Raw genomic sequence first — 24,764 nt, forward strand, 5'->3', positions numbered from 1 at the left:
TAAATATCCCAACCTCACGCTTGTGCCAGGTTGATGTCTCTTTTTCAGTGGAGACTCTTATATGTAGCCAGTCACAGCACTGACAGGCTACCTTTACAGCGAAATACATATTAAAGGACAAAAAACTAAAATGTGTATTAATAATGTCACCTTGAGTCACAAGAACAGCACTGATGTGCCTTGGCATAGATTCTCAACAGGTCCCTGGAACTGAACTGGAGGGCAGAACGCCAATATTTCAAAAGATATTCCTTCAAACGGTGTTCTGATAGAGGTGGAGAGAACTTTCTAAGTACATTGGTCCATCGTTTCCAATAGGTGTTGAACTGGACTGAGATCTAGAGAGAGTGCAGATATGACTTATAGTCAGTGGATGGGCAGACACCAGCTTCTGGCAGCAGTCCTGAAGAGTTTTAGCCCATTCTGAATGGGCAATGGCCTCTAGTTCACTGGGTTCCTGGGTTTGCATGCGGCAACCGCCTTCGTCAAATCCCACCAAATATTTTCTATGGGGTTCAAGTCAGGCAACTATGACAGACACTCCAGAGCCATTGAGATATGCTTGGGATGAATGTCCTGTTGAAAGGTCCAATGACGCCCAAGCTTCAGCTTCCTCACAAAAGGCCAGACGTTTTCTCCTAGGATTTCCTGATACTTTACTGAGTCCATCTTGCCCTGTACATGCTGCAGGTTTCCAGTGCCAGAGGAAGCAAAGCAGCTCTAGAGCATCACCAAGCCACCATTCACAGTAGACAGGATGTTAATTTTAGTGTATGCTTTATTTTTACTCCTCCAGACATGCTTTATTTTTCCTTCCTCCTTCCTCTGATCCATATGCCCAAAGAGTTCCAGTTTTGTTTCATCAAAACTTCTGGTTTGAGAAGATTGGAGCTTGGAAAAGATTGTGCTTTTGGGTCAGGCATGAAGGCATGGAGGTTTAGGTAGGTTTAGGTAAGACGTTTAGGTAGGCTAACCTCTTTTGTCCCTACTACAGGTCATTTTTGCCCTGAAAAAGCATGAAAACACACACAGCTGTACAAGGAGTATGAAGAGTTATGTCTGGGAGGACAGGTAGCGCTGGCATTTCTCTCTGCTTGGGTGTGGCACCGATCCATTTCTTTTCCAATTCATGCTGCCGCAAGCCATTATAGCACTGAGCTACACAACACGTGGCCGTACAGAGCGGGAGAGATGGAGTGAAAGACAGAGGGGAACGAGATGGGTAGAGAAAAGTAGAGCGAGCACCAGTGAGTCAGAGTGAAATAAGAGAGCAAATAAGAAAGAAAGGGAGATAGAAAGAGACAGAGTGTGGGAGAAGGAGGGATACAGGTTGGTCTTTCTATGGCTGAATGAATGGCAGTGGAGGCTCTGGGTTCTTAATCGCCATCAGCTTCAACAGCTCTGATTGCTGTAAATGAGAGCTCATTCTTGTCCTGATTCCACCGCTGTCTCTGCTCATTGAATGCAATGAGTTTCTTTCAGGTTTGATGTCTCTGTCTGAGTGAGCCATTCTATCTTTGTTTACCCCCCTACTTTCGGTGATTTCCACATCTATATAGAAGCATTATGTGTGTTAGGGCCTCTTAGTGATGGAACAGGTTGACTGACAGCTCTGAGGATTACGTTAGAAAGCTATAACAGCCAAACCACCAGCAAAGATTTAGTAATCATATGGGAATCATATTGTTATGGATGTTTAAAAGAATGGGTTTTGATCATTTTGATAAATCACAGCGATATCAGACTATGCATTTAGGTATTTTAATTCTGGAGGATCACACAGAACACAGGTGGAAATGTTGTCTATGGATGGTTGAAATTTACACTCACTTGCTAGTCTAGACAGCTATTAACTCAGACATCCATTTACATGAACTATTTTCATTTATTAATAATTCTTATTTTTTACATTGCCTATTCAATTTCTCCTGAGCTTGAACCTCAAGATTCATGATTCCGGTCCACCTTAAATCAGACTGGCAATTTGAGTACACAAATGGAATTTGACTTCAGCCTTTAACACATCCGTGCAGTAAACACATACATACACACTAGTGAGCAAACACACACAGAGTGGACAGCAGGCACACATGCCCGAACCGGTGGACAGACTCAACTGCGATGCCTGGAGCAGAGTGAGTTAAGGGTATTGCTTGGGGGCCCAGGAGAGACTGCTTGGCGAGCCCAAGAATAGCCCACAACCCTATTGTCAAACCCTGTGAACCCTGACTTCAGCCTTATGGTGCTGACCATGTACACTACAGCCATAGAAAGTCTTGAACATCTTTAATAGAAAAAAAAGAAATATTTCTGAGGATTTTCTGAAATCGACACAAGGTCAAAATGATCCATACAAGGTTAAATACATAAATACACCCATCTAGACTGTTACTTCAGCAATGCTACTACCTCAGCATATTCTCAAACTATTAGCTGGATGGTTGAAACTTAGACACAATTGAATGTTCTAACAGAACAATGACCCCAAACACACATCGGAGGTGGTCGTGGAATGGGTACAGCAGGCTAACATTAGGCTTTTGGAAGGTCCTGACCTCAACTATGTGGACTGTGCTTAAAAGCCGGGATCTTTTCCAATAAACCGTCAAATTGAATTGAACTCAACCAACCAATTCTGCCAAGAAGAGTGGACAACTATCCAACCTGAATACTGCTAGAAGCTCAGGGACAATTGATGAGGGACAATTCAAATATTACATATTAAAATATGAGGTGCGCTGGTTGTATATTATTGGCCCTATTTGTATAACTGTAACCCTGTTGGTTTCAGATCACCTCTGAAAATGTGAAACTTGTGAATATCAAATATGTATGTTATCACTCATTCTGCACCAGGACAAGAACAGTTCAAGGAAATCACTGAAAGCCCAATATTGCCATGACATTCATGTCCATTATGATGAGAAGTATATGTAAACTCCCAATCACAACTGCATATGTGTGTTCCTTTAATAAAAACTTTGGAAGAACACTTTTTTAAAGACTGTAAACATGACCCTACCCCCAAGATCACCAAGATAACCAACTAAATTTGATCAGATAGTTTGTGATTCATTATGCGGTTACATAATTCTGATTAAATCACACAGCAAAACAACAACAATAAGCACAGAGATTTTTTTTAAGAGTATATGGAAAAGGAATGTGGCATATTTGTAGTTTTCCTGTTAAGTGGTAAAAAGAAATCACTATTCGGAAAGATACAAGCTAACAATGGCACTAAATTTCAAGCCGACTTGTAGCAACAAATGGCACCAAATAATTAAATCCCTGTTCATCTCATTAAGCCCAAGGAACTAATAAAAAGCACCTTTTTAACCGTGTTAATGTGTGTCTGTAGAAGCTGCAAGTCTCAGAAAGGGCTAGCAGTAACCAAGGCAACAAAACAGGCCCTGAGAGTCGGGTCCACGTACACACTGACTCCAGAGGCATCAAAAGATGACACTGCTTTCTATTTTCAGCTGCTGTGAGTACACTGTTTACTACACATTCAGTTGCCATTATGTAAGAGCCTTTTTTCGTGATCTGATCAGAGTTTTAGTATCACATTTTCCTGGAAAATTAAAGAGGTGCAGGGGAACGAGGCATGACTCAGACGGCTAACTTATTTGGTGGTAACTGAGAGAACGGTAGGTGGTTTTAATTGTATTAGGGTCTGAACGGTACATTTAGCATCCATCAGATCCAGGGACTGGGAAGGTCACTGAAGAACACTGAACTCTTCGAGATGTTCATGAAACCAGTTGGTGGCGACTTTTGCTTTGTGACAAAGTGCAGCATTGTGCTGAAAGTAGCCATTAGAAGATGGGTTGGTTACGGTCATGAAGGGATGCATGTATTCAGCAACAGTACTATAGGATGTGGCATTCAAGTGATGACCGGTGGGTATTAACAGGCCTGGACTGCTGACCAAGGCAGGTTGGTTTCATGGATTTAGCTGTTCGTGGTGCCAAATTCTGACCCTACCATCTAAGCAATGCTTTAGGAGAAATCAAGATTCTTCAGACCAGGCTACCTTTCCCCAGTCTTCAACTGTCCAGTTGTGGTAAGCCTGAGCCCAATGCAGCCTTAGGCTTCTGTTCTTGGCTAACAGAAGTGGGACCCGACATGGTCTTGTAGCCCAATCGCCTCAGGTTTGGACATGTTGTGCATTCAGAGATGCTTTTCTGCTCACCTCAATTGGAGAGTGGTTATCTGAGTTAACACAGCATTTCTGTCAGCTTGAACCAGTCCGGCCATTCTCTCTTAACCTCTTTCATCAACAAGGTGTTTCCATCTACAGAACTGCCACTCACTGTTTTTCTTTGTTGAAAATCCCAGTTCTAGATAAAAAAAAAATACTCAAACCAGCCCATCAAAAATCTTGCCATGCTCAGAATCCCCAAGATCACGTCTTTTCCCATTCAGGTAGTTGCTGCTGGCCTGTATCTGATTGATTTTATGAACTGGACTGCTACCACACAATTGGCTGATTAGATAATAAAAGCTAGGACTGTCATGAATGAAAAATGCATTTACATACAGGGCTACTGTATTTGTGGGTATTTTCAACACGATTTGGTTCAACAATGCATTTGCAAATGCTACTGCCTTCTTAGACCTGAATGCTCTAGCGAAAGTTCTACCAGGAGACTCTAAGGCAGCATTAACTTTTCTCAGCCAATCACCCGCATCCACTTGTGTTAAAAATCTTTAATTCCACTGTGTTTTTTGCTGCTTTTAGAAGTAACGCCACGTATCTCCCTCCTTCCTCCCCACCCCCTACCAGTTTGGTCCAGACGGCTGCCCGGGGGTTAGCATCTAAGTTCAGAGACCTGGGCTAACAACAGGGCCTATGCCAAAGACAAGCAACAGTTCTAATCTACCCATCTCATTAACTGTCAAGATTAAATTTTGGTTTTACTGCCCTCATGTCTCCAGAGTCTTCTCTCTGGTAGAACTGCTTGAATAACAAATGCAAGAGCAGTATTTTCTGCTATTTTTCTGACTTCAAGCGCAGACTTATAAACGTGTCCAATTACTCACAGCGTGCTTCTGTGATTCATTAGCCGCAAAACATTACAAATTCAATGGAACGTCTATTAAAAACTAAAATCTAACTGGCTGAGCCAAGTCGAAAACTGCTATACGCCTTGTTTTCTTTATGTTCATCCAGAGTAGATTTGTACAGAACTTTTTTTGTTCAATAGAGACATATTATTTAATAAAATGCTGTTTTTTTTCCTGTGTTTTGTTTTTTGCTGTTATGCTACAATGTATATTCACTGGGACTCCGCTTGTTTACAGCTGCGCTGCTCTGCTCTGTGTCAAGTTACAGCCTGTGCCGCCGATAACAGAAATATCAGGAACATATCTGAGTGTGATATTATGCCTTATTTGTGCAGCTGCACTATGAGCACGGAAATAGAGCCGATATGTGTCTATATATCTCACAGCAGTTTAGCACCTCTGCTCAGTTAGAGGGAGTGCTTCAGCTGACTTGGCTTTTTGAATGAGGCCCAATGCAGAATAGCCAAACAGAACAGAGCTCATGTACATATATCAGTTTTAAAGGCACAGTGTCGCAAATTGTATAGGGCTAGAATGGGGGAATTTAATCATTCCTAATTCCACCAACAGGCTTGGCCTCCCACTTTCCCACGAAAACATAAATAAATAAATAAATACCAAGCTGGGAGGGTAAGGTCTGGTACTCTCTTCCTCTTAGCCATATGAAGTGCCACTGAATGCGGCTAATGCAACACGATTGGACAGCTCAACAGGCTTAGGGGAGAACTGGTGTTGGCTAGCACTGTGCGAGTGATGGGAGAGAAAGAGAGGGCAGTGCTTCTTACCAGAAAGAGAAGGAGGGTGATTATGCTCCCTTGGACTTCCAAAAACAGCCTGGAGTGTGTTTACATTTTAACTATATAAAATCTTATGTCTGGCTAGGATGACTGGTTTTCAGTGTTTCAGTGTTCAGTTCCTGATTTGTATCAATGTGCATAAAATCGACATTAGGAATCACATTTGTCTGATTTGCAGAGGCCAGGCTCTACTGTTTGTGATCCTGGCTGCTACTTACTAGTCTCTCCTGTCTCATATTCGCTGTCCCTCAGCAGCTCAAAGATGTCCACCTCCAGCTTGCCCGTGGTGGAGCGGTTGCTGGAGCGGTTGATGCTGTCCTTCGCCAGAGTGATGGCCAACCGCTCCCCCCGGCTGCACTCCATTGGATCATCGAGGATGGCAGCTGACAGAGAGAGAGAGAGAGAGACAGAGAGGGAGAGAGAGAGAGAGAGAGAGAGAGAAAGAGAGAGAGAGAGAGTCATGTCATGTGTCTCTTGTACAACACGCTGAGGCCAGAAGAACCATAATGACAGCCGAAACTCAAACAGCCTTCAACAAGTCATAAAAATATCTTAACATGGTGCAGAGATGTGGGCAAATATGAGCGAGCTTCTCCTTTCTACACACTCACTGTCACACAGCCTGTAGTCTGCTGATCTGGAGAGCACAGGCCTAATCATTAACAGGGATGCAGTGATATAGATTTCCGAGCCGATAACGCAAACCAATAATTCACGCCTTCTTGAAGCCAATACTGATAACTATAAACAGTAACAGTGCACACTGTACACTCTTTAAAGTGTACACTCTCTGGGCAATGCCACAGAAGAGCCACCTTTGGTTCCATAGAACCACCCTTGTAATAGAGATGTGTGAATGTGAGGGACCCTTTAAATGCCTTCACTTGATGTAGAGGTTCTATACCACTGTATACTCTATTAAACTCTATTACATGGTTCTTTAAGGGTTTTTTAAGGAACCAAAAATGGTTTTCTATGGCACTGCTCAAAGAACCATTTGAAGAACCTTTATTTATACAGAATTCTGAATTTGTATTTACTTCCAGACTCAACATCAATGGCATGTGAATGTAATGTTGGAAGTCTTGCTCGCAAACGTAAAATGACTAAACTGTTTTAATAATAACAGAAGAATCCAAAAGAGTAGAACATAAGCCAGGCCATGTCAAAACTGCAGAAAGCAGCAACCAATACATGAGAAGTCAAAACAAGCAAGGGTCAAAACCGGAGCTCAATGGAAACTGGCAACCAGAGCAAAAAGGAACAAACTAAAGGACAAAGAGAAAAGAACAAAAGGGTCAAAGTTAAAAAAAGGCAAAATAGGATATAGCGCTCAAGACACAAGGACAAGTCGATGGCAATACTGTGCAATGAGAGAAACAAATGAAGGAGTCTATACACAAACAGTGTAGATTACACACAGATGAACTGATGCTGCATTTCAGAGATTATCGGAAGACTATATGTCCCATTTGGTTAATTGTGGATTTTTATTAGATGCCAATTTATAAAGTGAGCTCCTACACTAAACTACCTACTGCAGTTTATTACTGTTCAAGTGTTTCATGGCTGTAGCAGATACACACGACACAGACACAGCTTTGTTACAGACCATGTGTGTATGGCACATAGGCACTGGTGGGAATTTTCCATATTTATCTTCTTATTACAGCATCTCATTTCTTGCGATTCATGTATGACTGGCATGTTACCATTCCAGCAGCTATGAGCACGTGTGTATATATACATATCCATATCCATATCTATATATCTCTATCTTCTCTCCTAACACCATGATAAATCTCTCCGCAGCAGCAAATAGCACCGTGCAGGGAAACAGAATTATCACTGAAATGTTTATTCCACACATGAGCGGAGGTGATGGCTTCTGATATTATTTCAATGGCTGAAGCACAATCTTTCTTTCATACAGCACTCCGAAAGAGCGAGCTTTATATCGAACCATTGACATCATGTAATAAAAAGCTGACACAATCCGGCACGGTGTCTAGACAAAGTGATTTCCTCAGCGCTGCTTTTGATTCCGAGCAGACTTCTCTCAAAACCAAATCTGCGCTGCCACTAAAGGTAATGCATGTCATTCAAAATCCTGCTGTTGGCACTGTTTGTTTCAGTCCAGTCTATCAACATACCGTTATGCCGCGCTACAGATTTTTTCGCTTGTCTCCCTCTTGCTGTTCTGCAGATAATGCAGTGATGATGTAAAGCATAAGCGACTGGCATTAGCCACAGCACTTATTGCGACCTTATGGTATTTATGAGTAATCCATTAGTAATTTAGCCTGTTTCTGAGGCAGCAGAACAATAACAAGCCGCTCACACTGCCCATGCAGTTCCAGGCTGGCTACTCTTTGACAGTTTGGCAAACCAGCAGCACGTCTGTGCGCTACCTACCTCTTTCTCATGCCGTCAAACGGCACATTATTCACATTATGGAGTGATAACATCGCTGCAGAAAGAGCTGTGGCTCATCAGAGCTCGTAATGATTTCGTTGTGGATGCAGTCATTTGATTGGTGTGGAAGATCTGCCTGAAGTGGTTCTGTTACAAGTGTTCAGTGTGAGACGGAGCGCTGCATAAATGACAGGACTGATCAGGATCTGTGTAATACAGGTTGCTATGTTACGTTTGTAATATCCAGCAGCACAATCACTTCATAGTCCAACAGAGCTAGGCGTGTGAATGAAGTTGTAAGTGCTTTACCACCAGAATATGGTGATCAGCTTACTAACTAATCCGGGGTTGGTAAAGTGCCTAATGCTCATTTAGCTGTGGTAAAAATGCCTTGAGGCGTGGTGCTTTTATAAAATGCCAGCAAAGTAGAATATGTAAAAATCCTCCAGTCTTTAAGAGATCATTTGTTGACATTGACTGCTATAATTTTACATAGTTCTGCCGACAATGTAGTCTGTCATGCATGATGATACAACATGAGCATTAATATTTAAGATATGTGCATCTGTTTCAGTAATGCAACTTATTTTCTCGACTATCCTGTCAACACAAGAGCAGCAGCGAGAGACAAAGGTACACTTGCAATCAGATCGTAACGGAAAGAAAGGGTTTATATTACTTAAAGATTTCCTCAGCTGAATGATTTATGTAATGAGTTATGTAGTATTTTAGAGTAGCAGGATATTTCATTCATACAGCTATGTCACAATTATTCAACCCCTATGTATTATTGCTGGTTTCATAGCTTACTTCTAGTCTGTTTCACCTGAAGGTGGGTTCAGACCTGACTAACCTATTGGAAACTCAATAACAACCCTTATTAGGCTTCAGCTATGATGTGTTTTCATAAACACCACCCAGGGATGTGTTTAAGGTGTGTTGCTACCTTGTTCACCTAATGCCAGTCTTACACTAAGTGATTTTACTGTTGCAGACAAATTTCCAATGTCCGAATTTCCGAAGGTTGTAGTGCTCTCCCGTCATCTCAATCATTTGGTGCAAGGAGGTCGGGATATCTGTTTTAACTCAAACGGTCTTGTCGTTCCGATACAATCAACAATGTTCAAGCTTTCAGACTTGGCTCATCACACTGTGACGTAGAGATTGTGAATAACTAATAGGTAAGCTCCGCTGTCCACTTTCATTTAACCAGGGCTGTGTCCACATTCTTTTTTTTTTTCCAACAAACTACTGCACACACAATTGCAGCTGTGGCCAAAAACTGCTTCTGTTTCTGCTCCAACAGTTTCTCCTCTTGCAAAATCCATCAGGAGCATGATGGGAAATGGTCTCAAATAAAATCTAGTTGTAAATAGTGACTCTGCAAGATTCTCAGTCTCATATCTCAGGCAAAATCATCTGTGAGTATGATTACATTTATAGTGTATCACAAAAATGAGTACACCCCTCACATTTCTGCAGATATTTAAGTATATCTTTTCATGGGACAAAACGGCAATGACAAAATGGCACTTTGACACAATAAAAAAGTAGTCTGTGTGCAGCTTATATAACAGTACATTTATTCTTCCCTCAAAATTACTCAATATACAGCCATTAATGTCTAAACCACTGGCAACAAAAGTGACTACACCCCTAAGAGACTACACCCCTAAATGTCCAAATTGAGCACTGCTTGTCATTTTCCCTCCAAAATGTCATGTGACTCGTTAGTGTTACTAGATCTTAGGTGTGCATAGGGAGCAGGTGTGTTCAGTTTTGTAGTACAGCTCTCGCACTCTCTCATACTGGTCACTGAAAGTTCTAACATGGCACCTCATGGCAAAGAACTCTCTGAGGATCTTAAAGGATGAATTGTTGTGCTACATGAAGATGGCCAAGGCTACAAGATAAGTGCCAACACCCTGAAACTGAGCTGCAGCACAGTGGCCAAGATCATCCAGTGTTTTAAAAGAGCAGAATAAAGAGCAAAATAATGGTGGCCACACAAAATATTGACACTTCAGGAACTTTCACTAAGGGGCGTACTCACTTTTGTTGTTGGTGGTTTAGACATTAATAGCTGTATATTGAGTTATTTTGAGGGAAGAATAAGTTTACACTGTTATATAAGCTGCACACAGACTACTTTTCATTGTGTCAAAGTGTCCTTTTGTCAGTGTTGTCCCATGAAAAGATATACTTAAATATCTGCAGAAATGTGAGGGGTGTAGTCACTTTTGTCATACACTGTACATTAAAAGGCATTTAGCAGATGCTGTTAGCCAGAGCGACTTACAAATATGCTTATACCCTTAGCTAGTTTGTATAGACTAGGATCCAAAGATTCCTTAGACACACTAAACACAAAAGTCAGTATGGAGACCACAATACTCGATACCACACTTCGCCCAGGTACTCTTCAGCCTGTTTTTGAAGACAGCGAAGCGACTCTGCCTTTCGGACACCCAGGGGAATTTCATTCCACCACTGCAGTGCAAGGACAGAAAAAAAAGTCTGGACGCTTGTCTTCTGTGGATATTAAGGGATGACGGGTCAAGCAGAGTCATACTTGAAGCTCGAAGGGCTCTTGGTACTGATTGGCTTTTGACCACTGCCATCAAGTATGACGGGGCTGGTCCATTCCAACATCAGGGATTTGAATCTGATGCGGACAGCGCATGTAATGGCAGACTGTCTTTAGATGTGACTTTTAAAAGTATTTCAGAGTCTTTTCAAGTCTTCTAGTGTATGGTTAGCATTAAGCTTTGGGGTTCACTCAAAATGTATAAGGCCAATTCACAGATACAACCATACATTAGACTCAGTTTTGACCCTGGGTGTTGAGACAGAGAATTTAGTCAGCATTTCTAAACCTGACTTTGGTGTAGTTCTAAAACATGATATTTGCCTGCCACCCCGCTTTCATAGCAAGCATACCTTAAGCATACCTTATTCTTGATGTTCTGTCATTTTTTGTGCTATCTGGTGTCACCCATAGGAGGATGGGTATCCTTCTTCTGAATCTTGGTTCCTCTCAAGGTTTCTTCCTCTTGATCTGAGGGAGTTTTTCCTTGCCACTGTTGTCCTTGGCTTGCTCAACAAAGGCTCAGACTCAGATCTCTGTGAAGCTGCTTTGTGACTACATTTGTTGTGAAACGCGCTACATAAATAAATGTGAATTGAACTGAATTGATTTCCACCAAAAGGGTACTGGGTATATCCAAGACCTTGGACACTAGTAGAGACACCATTGGGAGCCTTGCATGGAAGTTCAAAACTCATGGCTCAGCAACAAACACCTAAATATTTTAGCAAGAGGACTTAACAAAGACTGGTCCACCACCAGCGTTATTACAAACTTCTATTACCAGAGAATAGCCCCATCAGTTTGTACAGAAGTCCCTGTAGTTACTGAATAATACACCTTAGTGTGTGATAGCGTTGGAGTGTTAGTAGGGGTTAACCACAAACACGCTGGATGAAGAAGCAAGACAATGGAAGAAATAACCTGAATATGTAGAGAATTTCTGATACTATCAGAAGTTCGATATGTGAAGACAATGCACTTGCCGCAAGGTTCAGTGTAGTGACTGTTTAGACAGCTCTTGCACAGCAAACGGTAACATTACTGTTATCACGTCCCAAACGCTGAAGTAATTAAACACTGTCATATCGCTTAGCATACACAGGAACACAGTACACCTTGTCATTTTTGTCATTGTTGATCTCCTGCAGGATCATTACAATTAATGAGAGCTATTCCTGAAATGCTGACTGGGAACAAATACACTCCTTAACTGTCATCAAAATAAAAACAACCATCTTTCCAAAAGCTTTAAAAATGAAAATACCTACTACAACACACACACACACAAACGCAGTAGTATTATGAAGACAGAGCTGGTTCTGGTCTGTGGAACTTGACCTTCTTGAGGATTTCAGAGTGCATTCATACAGTCATTCAGTATCAAGTGTTTTGCTTTGAATGGCTCAGACAATCAAATTACAACCCAGATATGAACTGAAGAGAGAAAATACTGCTGCTCATTTATGAGTTGAGAGTTAAAGTCATCGACTCGGTATATCCTTGGAGTTTATGTCAAGCACTGTCATGGCCTGTGATATTTTTACACTTCTTTTAAAACTTTGGGGTTTTTTTTTTGCTTGTTTTTTATTATTTTTCATTGCCAGCTCTTTTTTGACAGTAAATACAGGTTATTGGTGCAGCTGTTACCTTGATATTGCACCCAACAATTCTCACCATGAACCTGACCAGGACAAAGCAGATAAGAAGATAAATACTTTGTATTTACCAACTATTTTATTCTATTTATTCTGTATCTATTATTGATTATCTGTTGCTAACTTTTACCAAATCAGATTGTTTTGTTAATTTTGACACCATAAAACTGGCTGAGAGTAGGTTAATTAATTTCCATTAGTTTATTAACATGTTGAGTCTAATGTAGTACTGTAGTACAAAATAATGTAAAAATAATGTAGTTAACCATGATACTAAAACTAAAAATGGAATGGAATCCTTTCTTTTCAGATAATGCATTAAAAAGAAAACTATTTATGATCAAATTGAAAGTAATAGACTTAAGTGTTTTATACAGATTTGAATGTGGTTTAACAAACCAGATCTCAAAACTTAATCAATTCATTTCCTAATTAGTGGTTAATTCAACTGGTACTAATTTAATGACTAGTCTTGGGGAAGGTGACCAGCCTTTGTTATTAGGAAACATCAATGCAAATCCAATTCTTATTGAACTGCTATTCCATAAGACTTTCCATATGTGAAAATTACTACTTGCCAGTCATGTAAAACTGTGGACATTGCAGATTCATCCTAAATTAAAATCACATATTTAATCACTAAAATGTAACTACAGTACAGTACAGTACCTCAACAGGCAAAACTAATCTGAATGTGACAGTAGTTGAAATAGGTCTGGGAACATCATGGTTATTTCCCATTACCTCTGAAAAACCTCACTGGAAAGAATTGGGTTTCTCTAAGGCTTATTTGGTTAAAGAAATGTTTAAATATAGAACCTTCAACACTGAACACAGGCATTTTTCACAACCAGAATGTGAATGCCTGGTTAAAGGGGTTTTGTCTATGATGGCATTTTATCTTGTATGTCATTGCTGTCATGCAAAAACCTTGTATCAAAATGGCAACTTCAAAGAAGAAGGAAAAAAAACATACCTTTCAATAGTCAAAGTATCCCAACTGCATCCCAAAGTGTCCCAACTGAGTACTACACACTATTACTATAAGATAAATACTATTTTAATAATGTGAGTTTGGCAGATTAGTACTACCTCATGTTTTACAGGAAGTGTTGAAGTGTTGCTTATTTAACATACGTACTCCAGCTGCTATTTATTATTTTTATTTTTTTCAAATAATTGTTCCAGATGTGAGTAGCTCCTCCCTTTTTGATTCATATTGGATTGGGGGGTAATGGTGCCCATTGTAACCATTGTATGCATTGTGGATATATATTTTATACTATATATATATACTATATTGTGGAGTATACTCAACTTCATAATTTCGGAGCATTTCTATTGATCCATTCATCATAAAGTTCAAACACAGGGATTCAATTTACATCAAAAAGTGAGGATGGCAAGGAGATACAAGGACAATTTGTAAAGACCCTTTTTAAAATAGGTGCAAGAATTTCTAAAAGGGTTCCACTGTTGTTCCAAAAAAGGACCCCTTTTCAGTACTATATAGAATCCTTTTTCTAAGAGAGCAATACAATCATACTCATTTCCAGAGGTGCACTCAAATGAGGTATCAGCAGAGGATCCAAATCCACAGCCAGTTTTATTCCAGCTGCCTTCACACCTGAGCCAAGTGGACTGCATTCTCCAGCTCCTGTTTACCTGGCTCAGGCAGGTGTGGAGCTGGAGTAGATTAACAACGTGGAAAGATGAAGGACCCTGTGGGCCTGGAACGTGGTTACAGGGTTCCCTGTGGACCTGGAGCGTGGTTACAGCATTCCTTGCTTTTGAAAGCTTGTTTTGGTTTTTAGCTTAAACCATGAAATTCCAGTGCAGAGTTCACCTAATGCACTGCAAACTGCACATACTGTGAGCAAAATTACAAAGACCAGGGAAGCCTATAATCTAAGTGTGAAAAAGGACGCTATTACGTAAATGGGTCAGCCTAGCGTTACCTCCAGAACACCTCCAGGCAAGCGACTTAAATCAAACAGCTTCACCTTTTTTCGCTGAATAAAAGAGCAAGATAAAGTTGAGACCATTAACGACGGCCATAAGTATCCCGAGGTTTATTTAAGGGTAATAAATTACAGTTTGCCGTAGTGCTGGAAGTTAGAGTGAACATACTTAATCTTTGCGGAGCAATTAGAGCAGCTAGCCACATCTAGCATCTTTAATATGCTTTTGGGAGAAAGTAATTAAATTACAATATACAGAAGTTAAATGAAGGCTAATGTACTTAGCAGGGGAAAACATAGATTTCTGTCTCCCCCATGAACTTAATTCAGAAGGGGATAATTAAAGCAGCATCTTAAAGAGGCGATATCACTTAGGGTACCGTCATATCTGGACAAGTGCCCTATTCATTAAAGACTTTGCCATCAGTCAGAAATTTCCCCACCATAGTTTCCAGGGTCAATGTTTAATTGCCCTTCTATTGACGCACTTGCATCGCAATGAACAAGCGCGACAAGGTAAGCAATAACCCTGACCACTAAAGGGACTTGCAAGGCCGCCTCGTTCTTGTGGACATGTCTGTCCACCTTGGCCTGTCTGTAAAAGGCTCTCCGCCTCCTCCTCCTCCGCACCTCTCCAGCAGCCCTGGGCAAATTGCTTTCTGTTTCTCCAGCACGGGAGGGGAAAGCTGGAGCTGGGCAATTTTCCCAGCCTCCACCCCCCCTCCCGAGCTCGCAACAAAGAGCGCCAAATGGAAACATTGGCCCTCCGCTGAGTCCCGGGCTAGTGCTCCCATTGCCAATCCAACAGTGCAAATGTAGACATCAAACCAACACACTGGGATTGCCAGAGCTGAGCAAAATCCCGTGACTGGAGAGAATTAAAGGGGGGAGGGAGCATTGAGGGGGTGCGCTGTGAGACAAAAGGCATTTTTTAAAGGTGCTGCAGCTGGCTGTGTTGCATGGGAGGCATGCATTCAATCTTGCTAACACGGATCGGCCACTGACCCTTTTAGGGGAATCAATGGTGAGCGGTGGTGCGTGCCGAGGCACGAATAGCGAGGTGCAGTGGGTAACAGCCATGCACCAGATGACTGGCTTATGGGAGGTATGTCAGGTATGTTTAGGAGTATTATCTGCAGTTTGCAACAACAGTAAAGACTTCAGATGTGTAAAATAGCACTTATGGAATTACATTCACCAAAAAAATGATATTATGGCATGAGACTTTTTTGGATTCTTCACAAGTGCCCCTCTTGTGTGTGGATGTAGCTTTACACACTCTTGGCGTTCTCTCAGACAGCTTAATGCAGGCAGAATTCCAGTAATATACATTGCCAACATACTGTATAAGCATTTATAAAAGTAGAGACTGGGACTAAAGCTGCCTGCAGTGGCAGTACAGAGAATGGGGATTTAATAAAATGCAGATATTTTTGAGCAGCAGTCCGGCATCACGTAAATAAGCTCCTCTTCTGAAGTTCAATAAATACGTCAGTTTAAAAGAACCATTTTCAAGGTTTAAACCAAAATACTGCATTTATCATTTAGGAATTACAGCCAATTTGTAAATAGTGCCTTCATTTTCACAGGTTCAAAAGTAAACAGACAAACTTACACAATTTTAAATCTATGGGGTATTTATTTTACCCTTTCATGCATGAATTATTACATAAAGGTCATGGATGTTATTAAAGCTTTAAGGACATGTCCAATTGTTTTGTTTTTGTTTTGATTCATTTGTCTTTTGTTTTTTTTTCCCAATGTATTATTTTAATGATGACCTAATACAATATTATTTTAATGATGACTTAATTTGATAACCACTTAACTTCATGTTTACCTATACCTACCTATTAATTACTTTTTAATTGAAAAACACAAAATCTTAACCCTTAGTATAAAATCAATAATTAAACTTTAAACTAAAGCTTTAATGACATAGTTGACATATTACAAATTACAATATCTAAAATTACATGAGAACACCCTGTACACCTACGAAACACTTATACAGACATATATAGAAACAAACTGCTATATATAATGTACATTTGGATATCTTGTAAAATTAGGTATTTAATGAGGTATTTAAAATATTTCATATATTTCATAGAGGTCATGTTATCATGTTTACTGCCATCCACAGGGTAACATATATTAATTAACACAGTGGCTGTTCAGCAACGCAGTAAAGGTTTAAAATGAAGCTTGAATATCTGTCCACAGTTATGGTCACCATGCATGAAAGAGTTAATACTTAGTCTGAGCAGAAAGGTGCTGCTACTGGATCTTAGATATATGAATGAAAGCAGAGCATATAGTTTTATATACTTTAAACTACATTCTGCTGCTTTTTATTCAACAGTTATATCATTACCCATCATTACACCAGTAACCCAGTTCCATTGCCAATTATACATACCCAAGCCATAATAGTCCCTCCACCATATTTGACAGATGATGCGGAATGCTTCAGTTCATACACCCATTTCCTTCTCCATACTCTAGTCGACTGCATTTCTCTTCTTGACTGTTACAAGTGGTTTATATAATCAGGGTAAGCCCTCTGTATTTACATTCATGAAGGCGCAAACTTTGACAATGATATGCCTACCTACTCGAAAGTGTTCTTGACTTGACAAGATACTTTAAATGGGTTTATCTTCACCAAGTAAAGAACTCTGTCTTCTGTCATATCCTATTTCTAGGTTTTTTTTAGGCGTTGCTGAGCTCACCTTATGACGGCTTAGAAAAAAAAACAAAAAAACAAAACGAAGAACTAATACCCACCACCACAAACGGAAAGTCTACAGCTACTTCATGCAAATTCAACACTTGACCCCAACATATGGCTAGGAAACCACTTATCAGTCAAAGGTCCAATTCCTTTCGAAGCCTATGAAAAAGGAGACACAGTAAAAAATGGCTGCTAATGCAGTCTCCGCCATTGCTTCATTTCAAATCAATGGAGGTGGTATGCAAAGACAACATGACAAAAATCATGTGACTATTCAAAGACTTACGGAGTTCACTGAACACACGCTACAGCTGTAAAGGCTCCACACAAAGGCTATTTTCAAGGGAGTCCATGCAAAATGGTAAGGCACAAATGAAATGATAAGAAGAGCATTGTGGAATGCACTAATAATGGGCATAGCAGTTCCACGTACCATATTACTGCACCACAGTTAAGTTATATTGTGCACAACCGATTTTCCAACAGGGGAAAGCAGCCTTCTGCTTTACAGGAGAGGGGTCTACTGCCTACTTGTCTATTAACTAAGCGTCATCTCGCACTTAATCAAGCTGAGAGCCCAAACGCAGATCAAATCGACTACTGCGCCACCTATAACTGCATTAACTGCCACATAATATGCTTTCTCATTTAGGCTGTTAGATGTAAACGAACCATGAAGCGCATCAAAGTAGCTCTAGGTGGGAGAGGGGGAAGGCCAGTCGCAATATTACCCACCAGCATTATATTGAAACAACATGGAAAAACACTGTCATCACAACAACGCGGGCGAAGCATCCCTCCAACTGAAGCGATTATGGCAAAATTATTCAGTAATTAGCTTGCTCACAGACACAGACGAGTATTAGAAGACATAAAAGAACACTGCTCTGTAAGCACAGGCCTCAGGCACTGACACTTGTGGCGGTAAAAACATCCCGTCTTCCTCGCAGTAATTCAACACCAGGGAGAGGCACAGAGAGCTGGAGGGAAGAACTCAGCGGTGCCCCGTTCTCTCTGCCTGGCGATGGGCACTCGAAGCCATGCGCAATAAAACAAACCTAATTCAGTCCTCAGGCAACTCAGGAGACACTAGTGGAGAAGCTCATCACACACCAGGCCTGCTGTTGTCTGCTCCCCATTTGCAGAAGAAGCAGAAAACATCAAGGCTGTGACGTAAAGGTGGGAGTAAAACCACCTTTTTTTGGGTTTTTGGGTTTGTTTTTTTTTTCTCTAATTGCAAAAAAGGAACTATCTGACCTACATTTTCTACACACAGCTGGTGAGGCACCAGTGGACATTACTGAGAAACATCTGCCAGTCAGGAGGGAGTTTCTTCCCTTATAGTTACTGCCAGCACTCAGTTGAAAAAGAGATTAAAGTGTCTCGTTTTCTGGGACTACTCTAGTTAAACGAATAAAGCCATAAATTCACGAACCATTAGATGTCTGCAGTCTTTACTCTTGCTGAATGGCATTTACATGCGATTTGCATTCTGTACTGACAGGTTCCATTCTACAGTTTAGATTTTTTCCCATTTGATTCACAAAATAAGAAAACAAGAAAACTCAAGACTGAGCAAAACTTGAGTCACCCCTGGCCAAAATATTCTATTACTGTGACTAGTTAAGTAAATAAAATGATAATCTAATTTCCTAAAGACACACAGTTAAAAACATTTCTTGATTATGCTGTAGAACCCAGCCATCCTTTCAGAGGAAAGATATACTCAAGTTAAGATCTCCTCTTAGTCTCATTAGTTCTCCTAGACACTGTTAAGTCCTGTTCAAGCCTTAGGCATATGAGACTTAGTCAACTTCCTCCTGTTTCTAAAATTCAGCACCAGAGAAACAACTTTTTGGTGTTTTTTTTTACACCTTGATTAAAAAATAATGTCTCACAGGTGGCTGAATCTCTTTTTGGTCAGACTGATCTCACCTCAGTCTCAGCCAAAGAAGATTCATATAAGACAAGTGAACGATCTCCTCATTTGGTAGCAGTTGCATATGTGCAGAACTATAAAAGTTTGTGGGGTGGAAAACTTGCCTATCAAAACAGGAAAATGGCAAAAGTAGAGATAATAATAGCTAACTGGCTGCGTATCATGCCATCTCTCTTTTGTGTTTGTTCACAGCCAGTGGGGAAGGGAAAGAAACTGTGCTTAGACAATGCCAGAGGTGGGTAGAGTAGCCATAAACTGACCTCAGGTAAAAGTATTGTTACTTTCAAATAATAATCACTCAAGTAGAAGTAAAAGTAGCCATGTAGATGATTGCATCTTCAAAAGTAAGGAAGTATTTAGTAAAATGGATCAAATAAGCAGTAATTCCTGTGATCTAATAAAATAATATACAAGAATACTTCAAGAAGTCAAGAAGCAATGCAAACTTAGCTCATTAAAGATGTCCTAGAATGGAGAACTGTCCATAATCTACCAGAGCAGAATGAAATCTGATGCTGATCTCCTCTTTTATTCCTAGAGTTCAGAAATCCAGTGAAACAATATTGAGTATATCTGCCTTATTTCTTCTCAGAGAAACACCTTCAGAATTTGCAGGTGTTTTATTGAATTCATAATTTCCTCTACCTGTAAAAATGTTCCCTGTGTCACTGGCTGAGGCACAAGCCCAAAGCATTATGGATCCACGCCCATGCTTAACAGCTGGAAATGTGTTCTTCACATGAAGCTGCATCTTATTTCTCCTAACATACCTTTACTTATTACAGCCAAAAAGCAACACTTCAGCCTCATCGTTCCACTTTTTTAAAATGTGCCAGGCTTGTTTAGACAGCTACCTGAAAAAGCTTTGCTATCTTACAACAGCCTTCTCCTACTTTGTGGGCATCAGGTGGATTAATTTGTAGAGTGCTAGGATTTATCAAGCTTTGAAATTAGCATTACTTGGCCTTTACGAAAAATGACAGAACAAGCCATAGTCTTAAAATACTAATTAAGGTCTGAGACCTTGGTAAAAGGAATCTGAGAGCTAAGATTTTTTGGGCTGTCCAAACATTTCTTCTTTTTCTTTTTGCATGTCATGATGGGAACAAATGTAGTTTAGAGTTTATGCTTTGTTATAGATGATTGATCAGGTTCACCAGGACCTTAGCCTTTCAGCCGTGAGCATTTAGCATGTAGATTATTCCACAACAAAAGTTGTGGAAAAATTAAGAAATACAAAGATTCTGCTGTACATGATGTAAATGCAGCATCACTTTTTATCAGTTGTATCATAACAAAATCTCGTCAGCCATCAAACACAACTGTGGTATTGAAAATGATTCTTCTTGTATTCACTTTTTTCTTATTTTATTGCTATTACAGGACTGTTAGATGTTCAACATCTCAATATCACAAGATCAGTGGATATGCGATCATCTGATTTTCGCTATTTCCAATCTTCTCCTCCCTGCAGGGAAGAATAGAGGACCTAATTGAGCCCAGTCGTCTAAAGGCCTGCAGAGACATCTCCAAAGACCCCTCTTGCACCCCTCCAGTCATCCGAAATCACAGTGCCGCAGTGGGAATGACACAGGCTTTAGAGATAATGAATTGGAAATGTTCTGAAGTACGTTTGAAGCTTGTTTGACTGTGTCAGTATTAAGTCTTTTACCTCTGATGCAAACGTGAATGGGCTAGTCATTAGTATTCCACTCCTCACCTGCCTCCCCTCAGCTTTAAAAAAGGCCGGCAGGATATTTTTAATGCTGATTAAAATTCATTTTACCAGCTGAATAAAATACAAGCTGAGCCAAAAGTGATTTCAAGGTTAGCAATAATGTCTAACCGAGTGCATTACAGCAAAAAGATCTGCTGCTTGCCCACGACATCTACAGCTTAGCGACATCTACAGCTAAGTCTCCTTTCAGACATTCACACACAAGACAGAAACACACACAGCAAGCACACACATACTCAAAACACATCCATGAACTCGAATAAGACTTTCAATTCGGCTTAGATGGTTATACAGTACTTTTCAAGAGCAGATTCCTTATCTTTTGTTTGCGAGCAATGATTAGCCGTGTAAATGAATTGCTTAATTACAGCTCTTAATTAAACTCCTATTAAGACCACAGGAATACAAGCCTAGCCTAATACCGAGATGACATTAATTAGCTGAGTTTGTGGACAAGCATTTGATGGCGGATTGTAGAGCTGAAGGTCAGTGAGACTGAACAAAGTTCAGCACTGTTTGTGATACACCGACCCTGAGTGACTGGAGCACTGTCCAACTCACCCTGGCCTTTTGGAAATCATTGGGGGGCAAAATGTGCTGTGCGTGATGCCTTTCAGATTCTGGTCTGGCTGATGTCAGCTTTATAAACAATCAGGGGCAAAGAGCAAAAAGCCCTATTTGGCTTGGATTGGTTTATCAGGAGGACGTCTGTAATAAACATTTTACACGTCTTCTCAGTGGTAAAACTCTCACCTCCAGACGCCGATAAACTGACCACCAGACAAGCAAGTTTAGCACTGGAGTAAAGAAGAGACACTGGTATAGTTTGAGGAGAAGCAATGTTCCAACAGCAATTTGATTGGTGAGGATCTTGAACGGTACCTGTCAACTGCAAGCAGTGCGAAATGATCAGAACGCTTCAGTTATGAAGACATGTAAAGCTCCAGAACAAATGAAGAGACTACCCTACATTACCACATTATTGGTTTCTCTGGTTTTACTATTTATAGGCAGTGTGTTTATAGAAATTAACATTAATGTTGTATTTCATAAACCACTGACAACAAATAAAAATATTACTATTTAAAGCATTAGAGCATTATTTGCAGAAATAACAACTGATCAAAAACAACTGCTCAAATAATGCAAAGAAATTAATCTAATAATTATAATGCAAAGAAGTTATTATTCAAATTTAAACACAGTATTAATATTTGAACTTCGAGAGCATTCACAAATCACTATGGCGAAATAACCTTGACTGCCAATCACAGCTTTCATGTCTTGGCAGGCTCTGCAGTCTCTGTCTTTCACATTGCTGTTGGGTGACTTTATGCCATTCATAGTCTGCAAATTCAGCTAGCTCAGCTTTGTTTGATGAAATGCCTGGAATTAAATGGCTGCCATACATGTAGAGATGCAAATTTAAGGAAAAAAAAATTTAGCTGTCTTGTATTTTAAATAGATTTCCAAATAATCATCTTGTGAAGTGGACTACTCTCTTAAATGTGGTTTAAAAAGGCCTTTTCTAATGTGTGACAGTAGTTGAAGTTTTTACCGTTTATTTTTTGTTTATTTACAACAGCATCCAGTGACACGCGTCCCCCTCAAATTTGCTTTTTATAGTGTTTTTTTAAACTGTACTTTATATAAATATGGAGATTAAACTAACCTAAATCAGCTACACCAGAGAAAGAAGAAAAAAGTGCTAAAAAAAAAAAAAGTTTGCATGCTTTCTCAGACCTCGCCCATGTTGTGCAGGCAGAACTGTGTTTTTTTTATTCTTATTCTGTTTCTCTCTTTTTATATTGATATTTATAAGATTGTCAGTAAATAGAGAAACTGCAAACTAAGAATTGTTCAGTGTAATTGCTTGCATATGACAATAAACTCCTGATAAGTAACTGGATGGTCAAATGGGCCTCCAGTTAGACTGAAATCTGATTGTTGTGTGGGACGGAATATGCAAATTAGCTTGTTGTGCAGCAATTATTACTGGTGTTTTGGTTGTACCAAAACAGATGTGTTTACACTGCTATAACAAGACAAAACAAGACCACTTTCCGCTCAACATCAACGGCTCCTCTGTGGAGATTGTTAAGAGCACCAAGTTCCTTGGTGTCCACCTAGCAGAGAACCTCACCTGGTCCCTGAACACCAGCTCTACAGCAGCATCGTTACTTCCTCCGGAAGCTGAGAAAGGCCCGTCTCCCTCCACCCATCCTCACCCTCTTCTATAAAGGGACCATAGAGAGCATCCTAAGCAGCTGAATCACTGCCTGGTTTGGGACCTGCACAGCCTCTGACCGCAAGACCCTCCAACGCATTGTGAGGACAGCTGAGAGGATCATCGGAGTCTCTCTCCCCTCCGTCATGGACATTTACACTGCCCGCTGCATCCGCAAAGCAACCAGCATTGTGGATGACTCCACCCACCTTTCACACAGACTGTTCTCCCTCCTGCCATCAGGAAGAAGGTACCGCAGCATCTGGTCTAACATGACCAGACTCTGCAATAGCTTCTTCCCCCAAGCCATCAGACTTCTCAACACAACTCAACTTCTGACCTGATGTCTTTTCTGCTACATGCACACACTCTCTCAATAACATTACTACCTCACTGGACTCAATATTTATTACACACTGCATAATTTGCACACTACCGGCAATTATTTATTATCCTCTGTCTTTACTGTGTTGTGTTGTCTGTCCGCACTTGTATTGTGTTGCACTTGCGTTCTGTATGCACTGTGTCTATGTTGCACCATGGTCCTGGAGGAACGTTGTTTCGTTTCACTGTGTACTCTGTGTGTAGCAGAAATGACAATAAAACCCACTTGACTTGACTTGACTTGACATCTGGCTCAAATGCGTCTCAGACCACCTCCTGGTTTCAGAGATCGGATTTGTATCTGGTTTAAATGAGTCTTGGGTGTGTTTACACTTGCATTTTTATGGCTTGACCTTTTCCAGATCTAATCCTGATACTCATGAGGCATGAAGTGACCAGGTGTAAAAGGGGTCAAAGAGCCGTTTCAATGCTTAAATAAAAAAACCCTACCTAGTTGAATGGGAAAACCTTTTGTAGGTGATTCTATACAGAACCTTAACTCATCAAGGTCTCATGGACTCGTTACACACTGTAGGCTATTACTATTTTTTATTTTTTAAATTTTATCTCATAATTAAATATATTGACTAGACCCAAAATGACTTCAGTTGCCAAGAGACTGTTACTGTCAGTGATCATCGTGAAGCTCAGCACATTTAAAACAGTAATGAGCATGTACCAATTCAAGAGTTTCCATAGAGGCACATTTTAGCAGTCCAGTGATCTAAAATGCTGCTTTCATGTGGACGAGATGCCAGCATACAGTAGAAAACTGACATTTCCAAAGGCCATAAACATGTAGCTGGGCTTATTATGCAAGTCATATAGTTAGGAGAGTGATGGAACTGATGTGTGGGCCCACATACAGATCCTTGCAACTGAAGAGAGCGGTGAGGACTGTGACACAGTACACAGACAACATCTGCACTTGCTGTTCCCATCACAAAGCAGATAAAATCAACATGCTGGTGAGAGTGTGTGTATTGTAAGCGTTGTTTACAATGTCTTTGATTATTTTTTACCGCCAACGACCCAGTGGAGGTTCAAAGCATGTTGCTTCGCCTCTCTTGTACGGAGAGCGTTTACAATGACAGGATAGAATGCGTTATGTATAGGTAGCAGAGAATGTTGTTGGCGATAAAACCACTTGTAAAAAGCCTTGATTCAGCTTGTTGATTCTAGGAACCTTGTTCAGAATGAAGTCTACAGAACAGCTCATCAGACAGCCCTCTAGAAGGACGGGAGGGGCAA

At 40.4% G+C, this 24,764-nt stretch overlaps 1 protein-coding gene across 2 annotated transcripts in view; it reads right to left on the bottom strand.

The window, feature by feature from the left end:
• The window catches only part of grik4 (glutamate receptor, ionotropic, kainate 4), a 510,448-nt gene that overhangs the window by 222,411 nt on the left and 263,273 nt on the right, over positions 1-24,764 (bottom strand). For both annotated transcript variants that reach the window (XM_072692120.1, XM_072692119.1), the window contains exon 5: positions 6,086-6,250. In XM_072692120.1, the coding sequence (XP_072548221.1) occupies positions 6,086-6,250 (165 nt within the window). The remainder of the gene's footprint in view (positions 1-6,085; positions 6,251-24,764) is intronic.

Source organism: Salminus brasiliensis, chromosome 11 (genome assembly GCF_030463535.1).
Source record: "Salminus brasiliensis chromosome 11, fSalBra1.hap2, whole genome shotgun sequence".
NCBI lineage: Eukaryota > Metazoa > Chordata > Actinopteri > Characiformes > Bryconidae > Salminus > Salminus brasiliensis.